The sequence below is a fragment of the Rhinoraja longicauda genome, chromosome 30 (genome assembly GCF_053455715.1).
Source record: "Rhinoraja longicauda isolate Sanriku21f chromosome 30, sRhiLon1.1, whole genome shotgun sequence".
Classification (NCBI taxonomy): Eukaryota; Metazoa; Chordata; class Chondrichthyes; order Rajiformes; family Arhynchobatidae; genus Rhinoraja; species Rhinoraja longicauda.
Genome location: NC_135982.1, coordinates 1,736,935 through 1,762,224, shown reverse-complemented (window position 1 = coordinate 1,762,224; position 25,290 = coordinate 1,736,935). Strand labels below are relative to the sequence as shown.

Below are 25,290 nucleotides of genomic sequence, written 5' to 3'. Positions count from 1 at the left end.
TTGCCTCTGTCATTTGTGCCAACATGCACAATGGCTCTTGGATGCTCACCCTCCCCCTTGAGAATGTAGAAACATAGAAAAAAGGTGCAGGGGTAGGCCGTTTGGCCTTTCGAGCCAGCACCGCCATTCAATATAATCATGGATGATCTTTCTAAATCAGTATTCTGTTCCTGCTTTCTCCCCATATCCCTTGATTCCATTACCCATAAGAGCTATATCATGCTGCAGCCCACACATCCTGGACCCTTAAGTGCTGCCAGTGAATCTCCTGACTGCCTCCCTAACTAGTGAATCTTCTACAACGATTGCTCTGTCTGACATTATTCTTCCCCACTGTGCCTCAGAGCCAGGCTTGGTGCCACAACCCTGCCTTCCACTGCTGCTCATCCCTGACTGGTCATTCTCCCCCCCCCCCCCAACAGTATCCAAAAGGATATACTTGTTTTGAAGGGAAAAGGCCATGGGGGTCACCTGCACTTTCTACTCCCATTTACTCATGGTTTCCCCACAGACTCTCCCCGTACTTTAGGCATGACCACCTCACTATAAGTCATATTTAAGAAACTCTCATTCTCCCACGTGATCCTGAGGTCGTCCAGCTGTAGCTCCAGTCCTCTGTGCCTTCCTGAAAGATTCAATAGACAATAGGTGCAGGAGTAGGCTATTCGGCCCTTCGAGCCAGCACCACCATTCAATGTGATCATGGCTGATCAATCTCAATCAGTACCCCATTCCTGCCTTCTCCCCATACCCCCTGACTCAGCTATCTAGCTCTCGCTTAAATGCATTCAGAGAATTGGCCTCCACTGCCTTCTGAGGCAGAGAATTCCACAGCTTTACAACTCTCTGACTGAAAAAGTTTTACCTCATCTCCGTTCTAAATGGCCTACCCCTTATTCTTAAACTGTGGCCCCTGGTTCTGGACTCCCCCAACATTGGGAATATGTTTCCTGTCTCTAACGTGTCCAACCCCTTAATAATCCTATATGTTTCGATAAGATCCCCTCTCATCCTTCTAAATTCCAGTGTAAACAAGCCTAGTCACTCCAGTCTTTCAACATGTGACAGTCCCGCCATTGCGGGAATTAACCTAGTAAACCTACGCTGCACGCCCTCAATAGCAAGAATATCCTTCCTCAAATTTGGAGACCAAAACTGCACACAGTACTCCAGGTGCGGTCTCACTAGGGCCCTGTACAACTGCAGAAAGACCTCTTTGCTCCTATACTCAACTCTTGTTATGAAGGCCAACATTCCATTGGCTTTCTTCACCTCCTGCTATACCTGCATGCTTCCTTTCAGTGACTGATGCACTAGGACACCCAGATCTCGTTGTACGTCCCCTTTTCCTAACTTGACACCATTCAGATAATAATCTGCCTTCCTATTACCACCAAAGTGGATAACCTCACACTTATCCACATTAAACTGCATCTGCCATGCATCCGCCCACTCACACAACCTGTCCAAGTCACCCTGCAACCTCATAGCATCTTCCTCACAGTTCACACTACCACTCAGCTTTGTATCATCTGCAAATTTGCTAATGTTACTTTTAATCCCTTCATCCAAGTCATTAATGTATATTGTAAATAGCTGCGGTCCCAGCACTGAGCCTTGCGGTACCCCACTAGTCACTGCCTGCCATTCTGAAAGGGACCCATTTATCCCCACTCTTTGCTTTCTGTCTGCCAATCAATTTTCTATCCATGTCAGTACCCTACCCCCAATACCATGTGCTCTTATTTTGCCCACTAATCTATGTGGGACCTTGTCAAAGGCTTTCTGAAAGTCGAGGTACACCACATCCACCGGCTCTCTCCTGTCAATTTTCCTATTTACATCCTCATAAAATTCCAGAAGATTAGTCAAGCATGATTTCCCCATCGTAAATCCATGCTGACTCGGAACGATCCTGTTACTGCTATCCAAATGCTCCGCAATTTCGTCTTTTATAATTGACTCCTAACTGGTCTATAATTTCCCGTTTTCTCACTCCCCTCTTTCTTAAAAAGTGGGATAACATTAACTGCCCTCCAATCCACAGGAACTGATCCTGAATCTATAGAACATTGGAAAATGATCACCAATGCGTCCACAATTTCTAGAGCCACCTCCTTAAGTACCCTGGGATGCAGACCATCAGGCCCTGGGGATTTATCAGCCTTCCATCCCATCAGTCTACCCGACACCATTTCCTGCCTAATGTGAATTTCCTTTAGTTCCTCTGTCACCCTAGAATCTCTGGCCACTAGAACATCTGGGAGATTGTTTGTATCTTCCTTAGTAAAGACAGATCCAAAGTACCGGTTCAACTCGTCTGCCATTTCCTTGTTCCCCATGCTTCTGTCTTCAAGGGACCCACATTTGCCTTGACTATTTTTTTCCTCTTTACATACCTAAAAAAGCTTTTACTATCCTCCTTTATATTATTGGCTGGCTTACCCTCGAACCTCATCTTTTCTCCCCGTATTGCCTTTTTAGTTTTCTACTCTTGCTCTTTAAAAGAGTCCCAATCCTCTGGCTTCCCACTCTTCTTTGCTTTGTTGTACTTCTTGTCTTTTATTTTTATACTGTCCTTGATCTGTGATTGAAGGTGAAAGTCGGCAATAATTTTTGGGTCGTAAAACATTCCCCTCCTGTTGCTAATTGGACGTCTGCTCACTGGCATATCTGTGTAACACATAACTTATTGTAATAATCAATTGTAAAAAATCCACAGTTTGTCAAGTAAAATCCAGAAATCAGTGATATCTGTGGTTCCAGGGTGAAAGGTGAAGTTTAGAAAGTCATGGCTTCAGGAGATGGTGATCTGGTAAGAGCTGTGACTGCTCCTTCAACACTGGGTTTGAATCATAGAACTCCTTTCCCAAAATGGGTGCCGTCTGTACGGAGTTTGTACGTTCTCCCCGTGATCTGCATGGGTTTTCTCCAAGAACTTCCGTTTCCTCCCACACTCCAAAGACGTACAGGTTTGTAGGTTAATTGGCTTGGTAAATGTAAAATTTGACCCTAATGACAGTGTTAATGTGCGGGGATCACTGGTCGGCGTGGACTCGGTGGGCCGAAGGGCCTGTTTCCGCGCTGTATAACTAAACTAAAACCCTTTGTCTGAAGGACTGCAGCCGCTCAAAAAGGTAGTTCTCTTCAAGGGCAATGAATATTGTCCTTGCTAGTGCGGTGGTTAGTTTAGTTTAGTTTACAGATACGTCGTGGAAACAGGCCCTTCGGCCCACTGAGTTCGCACCGACCAGCGATCCCCGCACATTAACCCTATCCTACAATATTTAGGAAACATTTAATAGGTTTGTGGATAAGATAGGTTTAGAGGGATATTGCCAAATGCAGGCAGGTGGGACATAGTGTAGATGGGACATGTTGGTTGGTGTGGGCAAGTTGGGCTGATGGGCCTGTTTTTATGCTGTATGACATTATTACCAAGAAAAGGTATTACAACTGTGAAACACACAGTGCTGGAGTAACTCAGCAGGTCGGGCAGCATCTCTGGAGGGAATGGGCAGGTGATGTTTTGGTTCGGGACTTGTCGTCAAAGGTATTTCATCCGTGGCTTGGTCTCAGCACACTCATCTCATGGATCAATTAGCCGTGGCACAGGCCTCACAAAGAGAAAGCAGGTTCCCCAGTCACTTCCTGCTGGATCCTGCACTGGATTTTCCTGGAATCTCCCCAGCAGTACAACCAGGGAATTTACACAAGAATCCCCATTGACTATCTTCAACGCTCGCCCCATTGAGACCTCCTGAGAGTGGAGCGAAAGGATAAACTGTGGTCAAGTTCAGTAGTTGGAGATGTCATGCATATTGTGGAACTCGGTTTAACCTTGAGCAGTGACTCTGGAAAGCTGCTGGATAATTGCTTGTGTTTTCCCATCGTTGGGCTACAGTGCTTTGAATGAAACTGAAATTCAAGTTCAGGTTTGCCACACCCTGGCTTTGTGAAGCGAGCTTTTACTCACAGCATCAGTGGCTGATCCCAGTCTGTTGTAACTCGACTGGTCATGCCCTTGCCCTCTGAATCAACAGGTGGCGAGTTCAATCTCACTCCTGTTTTGAACGCAAGGCTTATGTTGAGGTCACGGGTTGGCACTAAGGAAACGTTACACAGTCCAAGGTCCAGTTTCCAACAATGACCTGGATCAGCTCCCCACTCTGCCCTGTCATGTCACGTTTTGTAAGTTCTAGGAGTAGAATTAGGCCTTTCGGCCCATCAAGTCTACCCCGCCATTCAGTCATGGCTGATCCATCTTTCCCTGCCTTCTCCCATAACCCCTGACACCCGCACTAATCACAAATCTGGCAATCTCTGCCTTAAAACTATCCATTGACTTGGCTTCCACAGTCATCTCTTGCAAAGAATTCCACCAATTCACCAGCCTCTGACTAAAGAAATTATTCCTCATCTTTGGAAAGGTATGTCCTTTTATTCTGAGGCTATTTTCCTGGAATCTGGCCTCTGGTCCTAGACTCTCCCAATAGTGGCAACATCTTATTCACATTCACTCTATCCAGGCCCTTCACTATTCAGTAGGTTTCAATGAGGTCCCCACTCATTCTTCTAAACTCGAGCGAGTGTCAACTTGAAACGTAGAAACATAGAAAATAGGTGCAGGAGAAGGCCATTCAGCCCTTCGAGCCAGCACTGCAATTCATTGTGATCATGGCTGATCATCCACAATCAATAACCCGTGCCTGCCTTCTCCCCAAATCCCTTGATTCCACAAGCCCCTAGAGTTCTATCTAACTCTCTCTTAAATGCATCCAGTGATTGGCTTCCACTGCCCTCTGTGGCAGAGAATTCCACAAATTCACAACTCTCTGGGTGAAAAATGTCCTTCTCACCTCAGTTTTAAATGGCCTCCCCTTTATTCTAAGACTGTGGCCCCTGGTTCTGGACTCCCCCAACATTGGGAACATTTTTCCTGCATCCAGCTTGTCCAGTCCTTTTATAATTTTATATGTTTCTGTAAGATCCGCTCTCATCCTTCTAAACTCCAGTGAATTAATGCCTAGTCTTTTCAATGTTTCCTCGTATGACAGTCCCGCCATCCCAGGGATCAATCTCGTGAACCTACGCTGCGCTGCCTCAATTACAAGGATGTCCTTCCTCAAATTAGGAGACCAAAACTGTACACAATACTCAAATACTCTTTGCTTCCTGTCTGCCAACCAATTCTCTATCCATGTCAACACTCTACCCCCAATACCATGTGTTCTAATTTTGCTCACCAATCTCCCGTGTGGGACCTTATCAAAGGCTTTCTGAAAGTCTAGATACACTACATCCACTGGCTCCCCTTCATCCATTTTACTGGTCACATCCTCAAAAAATTCCAGAAGATTAGTCAAGCATGATTTCCCTTTCATAAATCCATGCTGACTTGGACTTATCCTTTTACTGCTTTCCAAATGCACCATTATTACCTCTTTAATAATTGACTCCAGCATCTTCCCCACCACCGATGTCAGGCTAACTGGTCTGTAATTCACCATTTTCTCTCTCACTCCTTTCTTGAAAAGTGGGATAACATGAGCTAGCCTCCAATCCACAGGAACTGATCCTGAATCTATTGAACATTGGAAAATGCTCACCAATGAATCCACTATTTCTAGAGCCACCTCCCTGAGTACCCTGGGATGCAGACCATCAGGCCCTGGGGATTTATCAGCCTTCAGTCCCATCAGTCTACCCAATACAATTTCTCGCCTAATGCAAATTTCTTTCAGTTCCTCTGTCCTCTAATACATCTGGGAGTTGTGTTTAGTTTAGTTTGGAGATACAGCGTGGAAACAGGCTCTTTGGCCCACCGAGTCAGTGCCGAGCAGTTTTCCCCACACACTGACCTTGATGTGTGTTAATTTATAATTATACCAAGCCAATTAACCTACAAATCAGTAAGTCTTGGAATGTGGAGGCAACCGGAACACCCGGAGAAATCCCACGCAGGTCATGGGGAGAACGTACAAACTCCCTACAGACAACAGCACTAGTCAGGATCAAACCTGGGTCTCTGGCGCTGTGAGGCAGCAACACTACCGCTGCGACACCGTGCTGCCCAGTTGTGTCCACATTAAAGATGCCACGGTGCTGTGTAACGAGCAAAGGTACTAGAGGAACAAGATAGACCACTCGACCCTAAAAACCGTAGTACGTCAAGGCACCATTTTAGTAGGCAGAAACTTGCAGAAACATTTTAAAAGAAAAATAACAAAAATCTGTGAATTGATACATGAGATATATTCTGCTATCATCACACATACTGTTCCCCTAAAACACTGATTACACTGCGAGAGGCATAGCGAACGGTGGGTTTTGCTTACTAAAATGGCTCCTTTGCTTACTACACTTCAGTGTAGGCGATTTCAATGGAGTGGTCCATCTTGTTCCTCTAGTATCTTTGGTAAGGAGCATACTAGGGAGGATGGGTCTCTCCCTGGTGTATTGGGCAACACTAACATATATCAGTCTGAAGAAGGGTCTCGTCCCGAAACTTTACCCATTCCTTCTCTCCTGAGATGCTGCCTGACCTGCTGAGTTACTCCAGCATTTTGTGAATAAATACCTTCGATTTGTACCAGCATCTGCAGTTATTTTCTTATACCAACATATATGTGATTGCTGTTTCTTTGTGGAAACGTGCCTTGCATACAATCTGGCACATCATTACAGGAACAGTGCATACGTGCTCTCTGGGCTGTGTTGTGGTTCTGAAAGGCTGCATTTACCAAGTTGAAGCCCCACCCAGGTCACCAGGAGCGTGCTTGGATGGTGTAACGTGGGGCCAAAGTCTGGGGCGGGCCGTGACTACACCTCCTTCGCTCTGAGTGCCACATGAAGGCGGGACTGCAATGCCACAAGCGACTCTCTGCTGACCAGACCAGCTCTGTAAACGTGTTGCATCTTGCATCGTGATCACCAGGAGGCTGATCATTCTCACCTTTCACTCCAATTCCACCATTTAAACAGTCGAGAGATAGACGCATCACGCCAGCGGTATTTTCCACACCTCTTCATCGTCATGGACGTGCTTTTGGAATGCTGTCGTAATGCACAGTAGTTGTGTAAGACAAGCTCCCACAGTGTGCTTTTACTGATGTACTTGAGGTGTCCCTGGTAAGTATCTGAGTGTTGAGGTTGTGTCTAACCCTGTGATATCCACCAACACCTCTCATTCCCCCATCCTCCCCCCAGTATCATCATCCACTCCACCCCTGCCTCGAGCTCATCCACTGTTGAAACATCCTTGTGTCACCTCGCTGTGGCACGGTGGCACAATGGTAGAGCTGCTGGCTCACAGCATCAGAGAGAGACCTGGGTTCGATCCTGACCTCGGGTGCTATATTGCTATATCTACGTTCTCCCTGTGACAATACAATACAATACAATATATCTTTATTGTCATTGTACAGGGTACAACGAGATTGTATCCCATACAATACAATGTGCCTCCCATACAGTGCAATAAATTAATTAGCTAGTCAGTATTAATTTAAATTTAAACAACCCAATGAAACAAATTAGAACAGTTTAGAACAGTAGATCTGTGCCGGTTCACTGTGCGATGTGACCATCCGGCTCAGCAGGACCGGTTCATAGCAGCTATGGCCCTGGGGATGAAGCTGTTCCTGAGTCTGGAGGTGCGGGCGTAGAAGGCCTTGTATCGTCTGCCCGATGGTAGAAGTTCGAACAGACTGTCGCAGGGGTGTGAAGAGTCTTTGTAGATGCTGGTGGCTTTTCTGAGGCACCGTGTGTTGTAGATGCCCTCCAAGGCTGGTAGCTGTGTTCCGATGGTCCTCTGAGCTCTATGGACTACTCGCTGAAGAGCTTTCCTCTCTGCCTCCGTGCATCTGAGATACCACACAGAGATGCCATGCGTTAGGATGCTCTCTATGGTGCAGCGGTTGAAGGTCATCAGCAGCTGTTGGGGTAGACCAGACTTTTTCAGTGTTCTTGTGTAGAACAGTCGTTGCTGTACCTTCTTGACCAGCGCAGCAGTGTTATTGGACCATGTTAGGTCCTCCGAAATGTGAGTGCCCAGAAACTTGAAGCTGGACACTCTCTCCACACTGTCCCCGTTGATAAAGATCGGGGCGTATTCCCCGATGTGTGACCTACGGAAGTTGATGATCAGCTCCTTGGTCTTGGTGGTATTTAGGGACAGGTTGTTATCAGAGCACCAGTCTGCCAGGTTCTGCACCTCCGCTCTATAGTTTGTTTCATCAGCCCGATCACTGTTTTGTCGTCTGCATCTGATTTTCTCTGGGTGCTCTGGTTTCCTCCCACACTCCGAAAACGTGCAGGTTTGTAGGTTAATTGGCTTCTGTAAATTGTGCTAGTGTGAGTGGTAATCACTATTTTTACACACTCGGCATAATTTTACAACTTAGTGAAGCCAATTAACTTACAAACCTGTATGTCTTTGGAGTGTGGGAGGACCCTGGAGCGTGTACAAGCTCCGTACAGACAGTGCCCGTAGTCAGGATCGAACCCGGGTCCCTGGGGTTGTTAGGCAGCAACTCCACCGCCGCGCCAATCTGCTGACCTGTCATGTTTGGTGCCACCTTGGACAGTGGTGTTGGCCAGCCGTCTGACTGTGGAAGGTAGCACAGTGACATGAAACAAAAAGCTGGAGTAACTCAGTGGGACAGGCACCGTCTCAGGAGAGAAGGAATGGGTGACGTTTCAGTCTGAAGAAGGGTCTTGACCCGAAACGTCACCCATTCCTTCTCCCCAGAGATGCCGCCTGTCCCGCTGAGTTACTCCAGCTTTTTGTGTCTATCTTTGGTTTAAACCAACATCTGCAATTCCTTCCTACACAGTTACATGAAATACTGACTTCCTCCGCCCTTTTAGGTAGGTCATTGGGACAGATTGAAGGGCAGAAGCCAAAATGTTCCTCTTTCTATGCCCTCTTGCTCCATGAGTGCCAGAGTCATAGAGACATAAAGCATTGAAATGGACCATACCAACCAAGTTACCTAGTGAGCCCGACCCACCAGCCTTGCCCACTTCCCTTCAAACCTTTCCTCTCCATGCAGCTGTCCAAACCTGCTTTAAATGTACTTGAGTTTGGCTTGATTGTATTTATGTATAGTATTATCTGATCTGATTGACAGCATGCAAAACAAAGCTTTTCGCTGTACCTCGCTCGGTACATGTGACAATAATAAACTAAGCCCCTAAATGCATCTGCTGCTTCACCACATCCTCAGGCAGCTCATTCTGTATTTGTGATTTACCGACTCTAAGTGCAGCTGGCCTTTCTGATCCCCTCTCCTTATCAATCTGTGCCTCATCTATTATCTCAACCATGTCTTGATGGAGACATCAAGAAGACAGATGTGAGGTAGTCATTTATTGCGACGGCTGTACTTGCTGTCTCCAGGAATGGATTTCCTAGCCTATGTGGTCTTAGGTTGACAAGCTGCTGAATTGTTGAAAATTGTTTTTTCGGCAAGCTGTCGTTGGTGGTGAACCTCAGTGTTTAATGGGCGATTCAGTCTGAACCTCAGTGTTTAATGGGCAATTCAGTCTGAACCTCAGTGTTTAATGGGGGATTCAGTCTGAACCTCAGTGTTTAATGGGGGATTCAGTCTGAACCTCAGTGTTTAATGGGGGATTCAGTCTGAACCTCAGTGTTTAATGGGGGATTCAGTCTGAACCTCAGTGTTTAATGGGGGATTCAGTCTGAAACTGCTCACCCTTCAGTAACAGCGTGGCAGAACCTTTGCCCCTGAACCAGCGCTTGGCTCTGAGGGAGCGCTGAGCTTTAGTGCTGAGCTCCTGGTGAACATGATGACGCCAAGACAATTCCCATTACTCATCACTTGCCTGAGATGAGACCATTCAGCCCATCTTGTGCATGCTGTCTGCAATCCTTTCAGTCCCATTGCTGCTCCCCGCATTTCCCTTTGGCAGTGAAATTTATTCTCCATTCAGCTCCAGGAATGTGTAATATAAACTGTTTGGCCATGGAACATAGGTCTAAAATATAAATACTAATGAATAGCTGTCGAGTTGCTGCCTTGCAGCACTAGAGGCCCAGGTTCGATTCTGACCTCAGGTGCTGTCTGTGTGGAGTTTGCACGTTCTCCCTGTGACCGCGTGGGTTTTCGCCAGGTGCTCCGGTTTCCTCCCACATTCTTAAAGACGTGTGGGTGTGTAGGTTAATTGGCTCGTGTATATACAAAATGCCCCCCGTGTGTAGGGAGTGGATAAGAAAGTAGAATAGCATAAAACTAGTGTAAATGGGCGATTGATGGTCGGCGTGGACACAGTGGGCTGAAGGGCCTGTTTCCACATTGTATCACTAAACTAAAGTAAACTAATCAATCTATCAACACATTGTTGGGAAATGGGAGCATATGGCCCAAGTTATGCTCTTACTGGAGAACATGCAAACTCCACACTGTCAGCGCCCGTGGTCAGTGCACCCCATAAGGTGCGAGGCAGGTGTATTACCTGCTGCCCTACTGTGTCACCTGGGGCAAGAGTACACTGAACACGGTGGGAGGTTAGAGGGGGAGTACAGGAGGGGGAGTACACTGAACACAGTGGGGGTTAGAGGGGGAGTACACTGAACACAGTAGGGGTTAGAGGGGAGTACACTGAACACGGTGGGGGTTAGAGGGGGAGTACACTGAACACAGTGGGGGTTAGAGGGGGAGTACACTGAACACAGTAGGGGTTAGAGGGGAGTACACTGAACACGGTGGGGGTTAGAGGGGGAGTACACTGAACACAGTGGGGGTTAGAGGGGGAGTACACTGAACACAGTAGGGGTTAGAGGGGAGTACACTGAACACGGTGGGGGTTAGAGGGGGAGTACACTGAACACAGTGGGAGGTTAGAGGGGGAGTACACTGAACACGGTGGGGGTTAGAGGGGGAGTACACTGAACACAGTGGGGGTTAGAGGGGGAGTACACTGAACACAGTGGGAGGTTAGAGGGGGAGTACACTGAACACAGTGGGGGTTAGAGGGGAGCGTGCTGTCCTGACCATGGCATGGCTGGGTACTGTTCACTTTATAGACAATAGACAATAGGTGCAGGAGTAGGCCATTCAGCCCTTCGAGCCAGCACCGCCATTCAATACGATCATGGCTGATCAAGAATGAGCGGCTCAGCGGTAGAGACCCAGGTTCAATCCTAACTTCGGGTGCTGTCTGTATGGAGCTTGTACGTTCTCCCTGTGATCATGTGCGTTTTCTCCAGGTGCTTCGGTTTCCTCTTACACTCAAAAGACGTACAGGTTTGTAGGTTAATTGGCTTTGGTAAAGATTGTAAATTGTCCCTAGTGTGTGTAGGATAGTGTCGGTGTGTGGGGATCGCTGGTCGGCGTGGACTGGATGGCCGAAGGGCCTGTTTCCGTGCTGTATCTCTAAAGTAAGTACTAAAGTAATGAGCAGCTTTCTATCAGAGGCGACGTACCTGCCACAATTACTGGACCAGACCCCCCCGGTGTGGGTCCCTCTAGGCAACCTGTTCCTCGCGGTTCACAGACTCGCCAGCTGCCTGTCACTGTATGGGCTGCAAGAGTCTGTGTACCACGTGTGCATGGAGTGTGTGAGTCTGTGTACCACGTGTACATGGAGTGTGTGAGTCTGTGTACCACGTGTACATGGAGTGTGTGAGGTTGCAGCCCTGTTCCAATATCTAAAGGGGCTGCTCCTTGCCTATTGGCTGCACTTCTCACCCACCATCCTCAACTCTGGACACCCTGTGCGTTGGGGAGAGGGTGGGGCTGAAGATGTCCTGGTTGGGTTGCTCCTGGGCCTGGCCAAGCTGGCCATCCGAGACTCACGGCGCCAGGCGGAAGAGGGCTCTGCCCGAGCCGGCTGCCTGCCCCTTTTCCGGGGTTACGTCCGCGCCCGGGTGGTGTTGGAGAGGGACTGCGCGCTGTCCACGGGAACCCTGGGGGATCTCCGGGACCACTGGGCACTGCGGGGGGTGGAATGCATCCTGGATGGGGATTGTAAGATAGTTATATAATAGTTTATTGTTAGTCTTGTATTATGGTGGTGGGTTCTGTTTTGGTTTTATTGTACTGTATATATTATTTTAATATTTGAATAAATATCTTTGATGAATAAACACCGATAGCTGGGCTGGGGGGCTGATGGGATGGTCTTGCTGCCAGAAGGCCGTGTGTTAGAGCAGCCAGTGACTTTGTGATGTGCTGTTTGTCCTGGTGCAGGAGCTGAGCGTGGGCGTGTGGGCCGATGGCTGGCGAGCCGTGGAAGCGTGGGGTGCAGCGTGACGCTAGAGGCATGTCGCAGCGGCACTCTGACGGTGAGCTGGAGGAGAGGGCCCAGGCTCTGCTACTGGACCCCAGCTTTCGGTCGGACCTGCTGAGGCCGCCGGAGGTTGTGGGCCTGGGTGTGGACAACCTTGGCCTGAGCGGTGCCAGCTCGATGCCCTCGCTGTGTGAGGGGCCGCGGGTGGTGCTGAGCACAGAGAGTGCCGCGGCACTGAAGCTGGGGCACCAGCAGCTGATCCCCAACAAGCTGGCAGAGGCCAGCAGGCCCAGCCAACGGCAGATGGGCAGCTCCCCCACAGGCCGCAGGGACAGCGGGCGCAGGGAGGTCCACAGCATGCCCCCCTCCGACCTGTGCTACCTGGATGGCAAGGAGTCGAGCAGCACCCTACAACGTAACCGCCGTAACCAGTCCTACAAGGTGGCCACTGGCGTCTTCACCGAATTCACCAACGACAAGGAGCTGCTGGCAGTGCCCACGCTGGCGGCCGTGCCAGAGACGGCAGCACCCAGGGCCGCACGCAGTCCCGGCAGGAGCAAGGTGGGCACCGCGCACCCGTGGGGGCACTCGGTGGGGGGGTGTGGTGGGGGCGGCACTGGGAGGGGGGCGAGGCACTGGGAGGGGGGGGGGCACTGGGAGGGGGGCGAGGCACTGGGAGGGGGGGGCACTGGGAGGGGGGCGAGGCACTGGGAGTGGGGGGCACTGGGAGGGGGGGAACTGGGAGGGGGGAACTGGGATGGGGCGTGACACTGGGTGGGGGTGTGTGGTGGGGGCGGCACTGGGAGAGGGGGGCACTGTGAGGGAGGGGGCACTGGGAGGGGGGTGAGGCTCTGGGAGGGGGGGCACTGGGAGAGGGGGGCCACTGGGAGGGGGCGGCATTGGGAGAGGGGGGCCACTGGGAGGTGGCGGCATTGGGAGAGGGGGGGCACTGGGAGGGGGCGGCGCTGTGAGGGGGGCGAGGCACTGGGAGGGGGGGGGCACTGGGAGGGAGCGGCACTGGGTGGACCGCCGGCATGCAGTTCGGGCAGCACCATGATGGGCATGAAACACCCGTGACGGGGCTGGGGGAGATTGCACGGGGGGGGGGGGGGGGGGAGGGTCTCAGCCAAACTCTGTGTCACTCACGGGAGGGAAGATGCACTTCACTGTGACCGGGCTCACCCAGAGCACCAATGTTCACAGAGTCATAAACACATGCAGCACAGTAACAGGCCTCTCGGCCCACCCTGACAGTAACAGGCCCCTCGGCCCACCCTGACAGTAACAGGCCCCTCGGCCCACTCTGACAGTAACAGGCCCCTCGGCCCACCCTGACAGTAACAGGCCCCTCGGCCCACCCTGACAGTAACAGGCCTCTCAGCCCACCCTGACAGTAACAGGCCCCTCGGCCCACCCTGACAGTAACAGGCCCCTCGGCCCACCCTGACAGTAACAGGCCTCTCGGCCCACCCTGACAGTAACAGGCTCCACGGCCCACCACTGACTGGCAGGCATCCATTTTATTCTCCCCACATTCCCATCAGCTTCCCCTCCCCCCACATATTTCTATTCACCTCCACCATTGCTGCCTGGTCCACTGAGTGTTTCAAAGTTTTCTGTTTTTATTTCATATCTCCAGCATTTGGGTTTTTAGTTATATTTGACTACTGATGGGTCAGGTGCCTGGGGGGAGTGCAGGCTGCCGTGGGGTGGGGTGGGGTGGGGTAAGGTGGGGTGGGGTAAGGTGGGGTGGGGTAAGGTGGGGTAAGGTGGGGTGGGGTAAGGTGGGGTGGGGTAAGGTGGGGTGGGGTAAGGTGGGGTGGGGTAAGGTGGGGTGGGATGGGGTAAGGTGGGGTAAGGTAGGGTGGGGTAATGTGGGGTGGGGTAAGGTGGGGTGGGGTAAGGTGGGGTGGGGTAAGGTGGGGTGGGGTAAGGTGGGGTGGGGTAAGGTGGGGTGGGGTAAGGTGGGGTGGGGTAAGGTGGGGTGGGATGGGGTAAGGTGGGGTAAGGTGGGGTGGGGTAAGGTGGGGTGGGGTAAGGTGGGGTGGGATGAGGTGGGGTGGGATGGTGTGGGGTGTGATGAGGTGGGGTGGGGTTGGATTGGGTGGGGTTGGATGGGGTGGCAGTCCCAGTGCTGAACAGCTGAGGGCAGGGAAGGGGTCCACTGGCCTTGGCTGAGCTTATTGAGATTGAGAACCCAGTAATCAGTGGATATGTAATTAAACAAGTATCGCTGTGGTTCAAGGTAAGAACGTGAGCTGTGGAATGGGAAGGTGTTGATGTAATTAGTGCTGTATTGTGGACCTTTGCTGAGCTTGTTGTTTACACGCCCCACCTCGTTACAGCGGACACTGGGACGGAAGAAAGGCCCCCGCAACCGCAGCTCCTTCAAAGACGGTAAGTGTGGGGCGTGGGGTGTGGGGCGTGGGGCGTGGGGCGTGGGGTGTGGGGCGTGGGGCGTGGGGCGTGGGGCGCGGGACGCGGGGCGTGGGGCGTGGGGTGTGGGGCGTGGGGCGTGGGGCGTGGGGCGTGGGGCGTGGGGCGCGGGGTTTGGGGCGCGGGGCGTGGGGCGCAGGGAGCGCCACTCCATCTCCAGCCTGTCCAATGGGTGGACAAGGGGGGGCCTTAAGGCCTTTGAGAGGGATCAGTTTGGGAACTCCATGGTTCCCCGGGAATGGGCCAGACCTCTGGAGTAAGATAGTGATAGTCACACAACATGGAAGCAGGCCCTATGGTCTATGTAGTCCATGCTGATCATGATGCCCCATCTACACTAGTGCCCACAACCCTCTAGACCTTTCCTATCCACGTATCTGTCCAAATGTCTTTTAAATGTTGTTATAGTGCCTGCCACAACTACCTCCCTTGGCAGCTCATTCCTCACGCCCACCATCCTCTGTGGAAAAAGATTCCCCTGGGATTCCTATTAAATCTTTCCCCTCTTACCTTAAGTCTATGTCCTCCGGTTCTTGATTCCCCTCCTCTGGCTAAAAGACTATGCATTGAACTGGTCTATTTCCCTCGTGATCTGCTACACCTCTATAAGATCACTCCTCATCCTTCTGCGCGCTAAGGAATAAAGTCCGAGCATGCCACCCAACCTCTCTCTGTAGCTCAGGCCCTCAAGTCCTGGGAACATCCTTGTGTAAGTTCTCTGTGAAAACACAGAACGTGAGCATTGAACAGTACAGCACAAGAGCAGACTCTTTGGCCAATAATGTCTGTGCCAAACATGATGTGACCATCACTTCATCATGTGCATCATCCATATCCACCTGTGTATCATCCATATCCCTCCATTCCTGCATATCAACTTGCCTATCCAAAAGTCTCTTGAATGCCTCTATCATATATGCCCCAACCACCACCCCCTAGCAGTGCGTTCCAGACGTGTGCGTGTGCGTGTGCGTGTGCCCCATACTTTTTTCGTTTAGTTTAGAGATTATGCACAGAAACAGGCCCTTCGGCCCATCGGGTCCGTGCTGACCAGCGATCCCCACACACTAACACTATCCTACACCCACTAGGGACAATTTTTACATTTACCAAGCCAGTTAACCAAACCTGTAGTTTGGAGTGTGGGAGGAAACCGAAGATCTGAGAGAAAACCCACGCAGGTCACAGGGAGAACGTACAATCTCTGTGCAGACAGCACCCGTAGTCGGGATGGTCTCCGGCGCTGCATTCGCTGTAAGGCAGCAACTCTACCGCTGCGCCACCGCGCCACACCCACTTCTCCTTAAACTTTGCCCCCCTCACCTTAAAGCTATGCCATCTGGTATTTCATTTTTCTACCCTGTCCACCCCATCTATGCCTCTCAAATGTATATACATACTTCTATCATCTCACCACAACGGCCGGCCTTCCAGAGAAAACAATTCAAGTCTCTCCAACCACTTTCTGCAACTGCTACCCCTTAATCCAGGCAACATGCCGGCAAACCACCTCAGCATCTCAAGCCCCCCATCCTTCATAGTCATAGATTGATACCGTGTGGAAACAGGCCCTTCGGCCCAACTCGCCCACACCATTCAGACTAGTTCAGCAAACTCCTGGAGAAGATCTGTTACATTCCTGTAATGGGGCGACCGGAACTGCACGCAATGCTCCAAATGTGGTCTAACCAGAGTCCTAAAAAGCTGCATCATGTTCCTGGCTCTTAGACTCAATGCCTCAACCAATGATGGTAAGCTTTTGCCATCTTCACCACTTGATCTAATAGAGTTGCTGCTTTTAGGCAGCTATGGGCTAGGACCCCAAGATCCCTCTGTACCTCAATGCTATTGAGGTCATGCCATTAATTGCAAATTTCCCCCTACAATTGACCTTCCAAAGTGCACTTGCTTACATTAAACTCCAACTGGCATTTCTCTGCTCATTTCTGTAGTTGATCCAAATCCCACTGGACAAGCAAACAGGTACTGAAGAGTCTGTAGAAGGGTCCCCACCCAAAACGCGGCCTATCCTTTTTCTCCAGAGATGCTGCCCGATCCACTGAGTTACTCCAACTTTGTGTCAGTCTTAGGCACTGGCAGAATGTGGGAATGGGAGCGGCACGGTGGCGCAGCGGTAGAGTTGCTGCATTACAGCGAATGCAGCGCCGGAGACCCGGGTTCCATCCCGACTACGGGTGCTGTCTGTACGGAATTCGTACGTTCTCCCTGTGTTGGGGAGTGGGGTGGGTGCATGGGCAGGGAGTGTTTGGCGAGGAAGAGGGGCGTGTGAGAGTGAGGAGGGGGTCTGGGCCTCGGGCGAGAGTGCAGAGAGAGTGTCGATGGCATTGGGACTGTGATCATGAGGCAGCACAGAGTGTGAGCCTGTGAAACCGGTATGTGTGAGAGAGATGTCAGCGCCACAAACTGGCTGGGTGATTTGGTTATTGACTGCTCCAGGCCCAATACAGTGACAAGGTTTTAACCAGCTGATTTGTAATTCAGAGTAGTTCAGCAAACTCCTGGGAAGACCTGTTACATTCCCCACCGCCCTGTCAGATTGCCGAGCAGCCCTGAGCACGACGAGCAGCAGGAGCGGAGAGGACAGGAGGGGAGAGGACAGGGGGGGAGAGAGAGCAGGGGGGGGAGAGGACGGGGGGGAGAGGACAGGGGGGGAGAGAGAGAGCAGGGGGGGGGAGAGGACGGGGGGGAGAGGACAGGGGGGGAGAGGACAGGGGGGGAGATAGAGAGCAGGGGGGAGAGAAAGGGCAGGGGGCGAGATAGAAGTGGGGAGAGAGAGCAGGGGGGGAGAGGACGGGGGGGGGAGAGAGAGCAGGGGGGAGAGAGAGAGCGTGGGGAGAGAGGGCAGGGCTGAGAGGGCAGAGGGAGAGGGCAGGGGGGAGAGAGAGCAGGGGGGACAGGGCAGGGGGGGGGTGAGAGAGAGCAGAGGAGGAGAGAGCGGGGGGAAGAGGGCAGGAGCGAAGAGAGCTGGGGGGAGAGAGCAGGGGGGGAGTGGAGTTGCGGGGGGTTGAGAGCAGAGGGGGAGAGGAGTGGGTCTGGTGGAGCCAGGTAGCTATCGACCAGCAATGGCAGCGGGGCAGCCAGCTGAGAACCCCATCCTGGGTGCTCTCCGTCGCCTCTCTGTGTCGGGCAGCTGGGAGGGTTTGTTCCAGGGAGCGGAGCTAACCCTGGGGCAGCAGGGGGCTGCTGGGACTGGGCCAGGGACTGTGTATGATGCCGTCAGCTCGTTCCTGAGCAGGCTCCTGTCCTCAGACCCACGGCTGTACCAGGAGGTGCGGGAGAGGGGGCTGGGCATGGTCCCAGAGTCTGACGATGACCTGCTGGAGGACACGGACCACCTGGGATCCCGGGAGCCCAACGAGATGATCGTGGTCCAGAACTACCGGCCGCCACAGATGACCTGGAGCCAGTTGCCACAGGTGAGTGGCGATCCAGTGCACTGCCCTGCTGTTTGTACAATGATCGACACTCCCCTCCCCTGTGTGTAGTTCCAGTCTGTGGGTGGATTATGCAGCTACGCTACATGCAGTCCAACGGGCCGGCCACACGCCAAGGGAGAGCAACACGCCAACATGCCAACATGGCACAGCCCCCAACATGCCAACATGCTACAGCCCCAACATGCCACAGCCTCCAACATGCCAACATGCCACAGCCCCCAACATGCCAACATGCTACAGCCCCCAACATGCCACAACCCCCAACATGCCAACACGCTACAGCCACTACCACTCTTCATCCCCTGACTTCCCAACACCCTGCTCTGCCAGTCTTAAACATCATGTTGGCATCTCTTTTATTTACAAACCCCAAGCAGGTTTTTCCTCCTGTCTTGGAAAACATTCATCCCTCAGATCCACGTACCGGTGCTTTGCATTTACACAGAACAGCTAACCGTACAGCACGGAACAAACCCGTCAGCCCACGCCATCTTTGCCGAACCTGATACCAAAATAAACTGCTCTTATCTGCCTGCACATGATGGGTGTCCTTCCATCCCCAAAATATCCATGTGCCTATCTTAAATCCCACTGTTGTATCTGCCTCGGGCTCCACCATCCTGGGGATAAAGGTTCTGACCTACTACCCTGTCAACGCCTCTTATATTTTGCATACTTCTATCAGGTCTCCCCTCAACCTCCAACCTTCCAGAGAAAACAATCAAATTCCCCTGTGATGCAGGTACCATTCTGGTCGACCTCCTCTGCACCTCTCCTCAGCCTCCACAAGCCTCCTGTAGTGGGGTGACCAGAGCTGTGTGCAATACTCCCAGCGAGGCCGAACCAAGGTCCTATAAAGCTGTCCCCTCCCTCTGTGGAGCAAAATATTCCAAAGGTGCATCCTAGCTTGTTACCGAGAGAAGTTGCATGGATCATGCATGGATCATTGGAATGTCGGGAGAGCTAGGCTCGGGATGGATGGGAATTCCAGAGCCAGGGTTTGTGACAACAGTGGAATAATTAAATTCAGGAATATAATGTGCAGCTCGGAGGTTTCTGCAAAGGGAAGGGATTTTCGGTGTGGGGCGGTGTTGTTGGAGCCCAGGGTTTGCACAGTTAGTCACCCTCTGCTACTGCATTTCACCCCCCACGCCACACTGATCAGCTGCCTTTTGTGTCTTTGCCAGTGGTGGGATCCTGCTGTGCAGAGGATTGCCCTGCTCAGTGATGAAGGCGGCTCCACCTGAGCCGGTCGACTGCCTGCCCCTTTCCCAGGTTTATGTCCACGCCCGGGTGTCCCGCAAAGCACCCACGCTGTCCACGGGCACGCTGGGGTTTCCGGGACCGCTGGGCACCGCGGGGATGAATGCATCCTGGACCACGATTGCAATACAGTCATTTAATATTTAGCATTAAGAACATTTGGCAATCCTGTATTATGGTGGTGGGTGTGTTGGTATTGTTTGTTTTGTAAATATTATTATTGTAAATAATTGAATACATTTATTTTGGTAAAAGAAACACTGTGACTGCCATTGTAAAGGTTGTAACCCACTTTGCAAAGTGCTAATGTGCAAAGCATCAAAGTGTCTGCTGGTCCCTTAACACTGTGTGCCAGTGCAGTCTGGTGACGCACTGGACTGTACTGCTGACCATTCTTACTGCCGGCCCCTTAACACTGTGTGCTAGTGCAGTCTGGTGACGCACTGGACTGTACTGCTGATCATTCTTACTGCCGGCCCCTTAACACTGTGTGCCAGTGCAGTCTGGTGACGCACTGGACTACTGCTGACCATTCTCACTGCCGGCCCCTTAACCCAGTGTGCCAGTGCAGTCTGGTGACGCACTGGACTGTACTGCTGACCATTCTTACTGCTGGCATTGCCAACATTACTGACAGTATCATACTTAACGTTTGAGAGTTCCTTAACCCTTTGTGTGCCAGTAGCACACTGTATATTCCTGCTGAGTACGCACTGACAGCTATGCTTCCTCCCGTTGCAGGTCGTAGAGAGAGGAATCCTGCAGACACTGTCAACTGAGGAACGCAAGAGACAGGAGGTGGGTACCGGTGTTGCTGGGACATAGGGGACATTGGCATGGACAGAGTGGCAGGGACATTGGCATGGACAGAGGGGCAGGGACATTGGCAAGGACAGAGGGGCAGGGACATTGGCATGGACAGGGGGGCAGGGACATTGGCATGGACAGGGGGGCAGGGACATTGGCATGGACAGAGGGGCAGGGACATTGGCATGGACAGGGGGGCAGGGGACATTGGCATGGACAGAGGGGCAGGGACATTGGCATGGACAGAGGGGCAGGGACATTGGCATGGACAGGGGGGCAGGGACATTGGCATGGACAGAGGAGGGAGGGAGAGGTAGAACTGAAAGGTGAAGGAGCCATTAAAAGTCAGGTGCTCACATCGCCATTGGAGGGGAGAGGAGGACAGCACAGGGTGAGGGGATTGTGCCCACAGTAGGGGGGCAATATCAATGAGGGTTCACTGTGGGGGTTAGGTGAGGCGATTGGGGCAATGGCACTGGGTCAGCGCATTGGCCCAAGGTGCTGGTCCAAGCAAGATCAAAACCAAATCATGAGACATAGTTTGATGACATGTGGTTGGGATTTTACATAGTAGGAGGGAAGTCTCCCATGGCTGAGCGGTGGGGCAGAACTTCATGAGTAAGCTGTCACACATGTTGTTGCCTGCAAGCCTGTTCCTATCTGTGGGTGTATTGTGCAACATGTTGCTGCTGCAGGCTCCGTGTCAGGAGGCCTGGAGTATTGAACGTCATCAGGGCCTGCCGTAGCAGAAACCACTTGAGCAAGCGGCTTGCCACCTTGTTACTCCACCACGCACTCCTCTAACCCACCCATCACCCCCATCGCTAACCCACCCATCACCCCCATCTCTAACCCACCCATCATCCCCATCTCTAACCCACCCATCACCCCCATCTCTAACCCACCCATCATCCCCATCTCTAACCCACCCATCATCCCCATCTCTAACCCACCCATCACCCCCACCCCCATCTCTAACCCACCCATCATCCCCATCTCTAACCCACCCATCACCCCCACCCCCATCTCTAACCCACCCATCATCCCCATCTCCTCTAACCCACCCATCACCCCCATCTCTAACCCACCCATCACCCCCATCTCTAACCCACCGATCACCCCATTCTCTAACCCACCCATCATCCCCATCCCCATCTCTAACCCACCCATCATCCCCATCCCCATCTCTAACCCACCCATCACCCCCATCTCTAACCCACCCATCATCCCCATCCCCATCTCCTCTAACCCACCCATCACCCCCATCTCTAACCCACCCATCACCCCCATCTCTAACCCACCTATCACCCCCATCTCTAACCCACCCATCACCCCCATCTCTAACCCACCCATCACCCCCATCTCTAACCCACCCATCACCCCATCTCTAACCCACCCATCACCCCCATCTCTAACCCACCCATCACCCCCATCTCTAACCCACCCATCACCCCCATCTCTAACCCACCCATCACCCCCATCTCTAACCCACCCATCATCCCCATCTCCATCTCTAACCCACCCATCATCCCCGTCTCTAACCCACCCATCACCCCCATCTCTAACCCACCCATCACCCCCGTCTCTAACCCACCCATCATCCCCATCTCCATCTCTAACCCACCCATCATCCCCATCTCCATCTCTAACCCACCCATCATCCCCGTCTCTAACCCACCCATCATCTCCATGTCTAGCCCACCCATCACCCCCATCTCCTCTAACCCACCCATTTATCCTGCCTCCTCATTCCGATCATGTTCATCCCTTCAGAGGTGATAGGGAGAAGGCAGGTGAATGGGGTTAGGAGGGAGAGGTAGACCAACCATGATTGAATGGCGGAGTAGACTCGATGGGCTGAATGGCCTAATTCTACAGCTATTCCTTCTGACCTTCCTGATCCATCTCTGCTCTGCTCTCCGTGTGTGATCCCCGTCTCTAAATGTCCTGTTAGGATTTCCACCATTGATTTTGAGTTCTCCCCTGTTCCCTACATGTTCTCTATGTCCACTCTGGGACATAAGTAGCCTTCCCTTTCCTTGAGAAAGGAGCCCAGACTACTCCAGTTTCTTTGATGTTTGAACTGCTCAGGTCTGGGGACATCCCAGAACTTTGTCTTCACATTCCCCCAAGCATTGCAGCAAAGTGTTCTGCCTTCCTAGTGGGACTGATATTGGTGAACAACTCCTCCATGCATTATCATTCCATCACTCACAGAGTCATAGAATGATACAGTGTGAAAACAGGCCCTTCAGCCCAACTTGTCCACACCGGCCAACAATGTCCCAGCTACATTTGTCCCACTTGCCTGCGCTTGGTCCGTATCTCTCCAAACCCAACCTATCCTTGTACCTGTCCAACTGTCTTAAATGATGGGATAGTCCCAGCCTCAACTACCTCCTCTGGCAGCTTGTTCCATACACCCACCACCCTCTGTGTGGAAAAGTTACCCCTCAGATTCCTATTAATTTTTTTTCCCTTCACCTCTGGTTCTCAATTTCCTTTTTCTGGGCAAGACACTCTACCTATTCCTCTCGTGATTTAATATACCTCTATAAGATCACCCCTCACCCTCCTGCGCTCCATGGAATAGAGACCCAGCCTACTCAACCTCTCCCTATAGCTCACACCCTCTAGTCCTGGCAACATCCTCGTAAAGGACGGGGTACTGATTGAGAATGATCAGCCACGATCACATTGAATGGTGGTGCTGACTCGAAGGGCCGAATGGCCTGCTCCTGCACCTATTGTCTATTGTCTATTGTCTATAAATCTTTTCTGAACCCTTTCAAGCTTGACAATATCTTTCCTAGAACATGGTGCCCAGAACTGAACACAATATTCTAGATGCTGTCTCACCAACATCTTAAACAACTGCAACATGACCTCACAACTTCTATACTCAATGCTCTGACTGATGAAGGCCAAAGTGCCAAAAGCCTTTTTGACCGCCTTATCTACGTGCGACTCGACCTTCAAGGAACCATGCACCTGCACTCCGAGATCCCTCTGCTCTACAACACTACCCAGAGGCCTACCATTTTCTGTGTAGGTCCTGCCCTTGTTCGATGTCCCAAAATGCAACACCTCACACTTCTCTGTATTAAATTCCATCAACCATTCCTCCGCCCACCTGGCCAATCGATCCAGATCCTGCTGCAATCTTTCACAACCATCTTCACTATCTGCAAAACCACTCACTTTTGTATCGTCAGCAAACTTGCTAATCTTGCCCTGCATGGTCTCATCCAAATCATTGATGTAGATGACAATCCGTAATGGGCCCAGCACTGAACCCTAAGGCACACCACTAGTCACAGGCCTCCAGTCCGAGAAGCAACCTTCCACCATCACCTTCTGCTCCCTTCCATGGAGCCAATTTACTATCCATTCATATAGTATAAGAAAATAACTGCAGATGCTGGTACAAATCGATTTATTCACAAAATGCTGGAGTAACTCAGCAGGTCAGGCAGCATCTCGGGAGAGAAGGAATGGGTGACGTTTCGGGTCGAGACCCTTCTTCAGACTGATGTCAGGGGGGCGGGACAAAGGAAGGATATAACCTATATAGGTGAGCACGCACTGTGCTGTGCGGTATGGGTCAGGTATTGAGCTCCAATGTGGTTCCTCTCTCTCTCTCTCTCTCTCCAGGCCATCTTCGAGATCATGGTGTCAGAGTTCTCCTACCAGCACAGCCTGAATGTCCTGATCGATATGTTCAAGAACTCCAAGGAGCTGCAGAAGACCATGACCACCACGGAGCACCACCACCTCTTCTCCAACATCTGTGACATTCAGGAGGCCAGTAAGAGGTAGGACGCAAAGATACTAGAGGAACAAGATAGACCACTCGATCCAAACAATCGTAGTATCTCATGGCGTGGCAGATGCAGTATAATATAGATAAATGTGAGGTTATCCACTTTGGCGGCAAAAACAAGGAGGCAGATTATTACCTCAATGGTGTCAGATAAGGGGAGGTGCAGCGAGACCTGGGTGTCCTTGTACACCAGTCACTGAAAGTTGGCGTGCAGGTACAGCAGGCAGTGAAGAAAGCTAATGGCATGTTGGCCTTCATAACAAGAGGATTTCAGTATAGGAGTAAAGAGGTTCTGCAGTTGTATAGGGCCCTGGTAAGACCACATCTGGAGTATTGTGTACAGTTTTGGTCTCCTAATTTCAGGAAGGACATCCTTGTAATTGAGGCAGTGCAGCGTAGGTTCATGAGATTGATCCCTGGGATGGCGGGACTGACATATGAGGAAAGATTGAAAAGACTAGGCTTGTATTCACTGGAGTTTAGAAGGATGAGAGGGGATCTTATAGAAACATATAAAATTATAAAAGGACTGGACAAGCTGGATGCAGGAGAAATTTCCCCAATGTTGGGGGAGTCCAGAACCAAGGGCCACAGTCTTAGAATAAAGGGGAGGCCATTTAAAACTGAGGTGAGAAAAAACGTTTTCACCCAGAGAGTTGTGAATTTGTGGAATTCTCTGCCACAGAGGGCAGTGGAAGCCAAATCACTGGATGGATTTAAGAGAGAGTTAGATAGAGCTCTAGGGGCTAGTGGAATCAAGGGATATGGGGAGAAGGCAGGCACAGGTTATTGATTGGGGATGATCAGCCATGATCACAATGAATGGCGGTGCTGGCTCAAAGGGCCGAATGGCCTCCTCCTGCACCTATTTTTAATGTTTCTATGACTCTTCCTCCCCTCTCCCGTTTCCCCATATCCCTTGATTCCATTAGCCCCAAGTGCTCTATCTAATTCTCTCTTGAAAACATCCAGTGAATTGGCCTCCACTGCCTTCTGTGGCAGAGAATTCCACAGATTCACAACTCTCTGGGTGAAAAAGTTTTTCCTCATCTCAGTCCAAAATGGCCTACCCCTTATTTTTAATCTGTGACCCCTGGTTCTGGACTCCCCCAACATCTGGACTCCACCAACATTTTTCCCGCATCTGGCCTGTCCAATCCCTTAAGAAGGGTCTCGACACGAAACGTCACCATTCCTTCTCTCCATAGATGCTGCCTGAGTTACTCCAGCATTTTGTGATACCTTAAG

General features: G+C 51.4%; 1 protein-coding gene across 1 annotated transcript in view; it reads left to right on the top strand.

Annotated features, from left to right (window-relative positions):
- arhgef16 (Rho guanine nucleotide exchange factor (GEF) 16) overlaps window positions 1-25,290 on the top strand; it is a 61,193-nt gene that overhangs the window by 9,380 nt on the left and 26,523 nt on the right. The window contains 5 exon segments of the mRNA XM_078425160.1: window positions 12,216-12,816; window positions 14,601-14,652; window positions 17,962-18,128; window positions 20,154-20,210; window positions 23,874-24,034. Coding sequence (XP_078281286.1) covers window positions 12,241-12,816; window positions 14,601-14,652; window positions 17,962-18,128; window positions 20,154-20,210; window positions 23,874-24,034 — 1,013 coding nt within the window. The 5' untranslated portion in view covers window positions 12,216-12,240.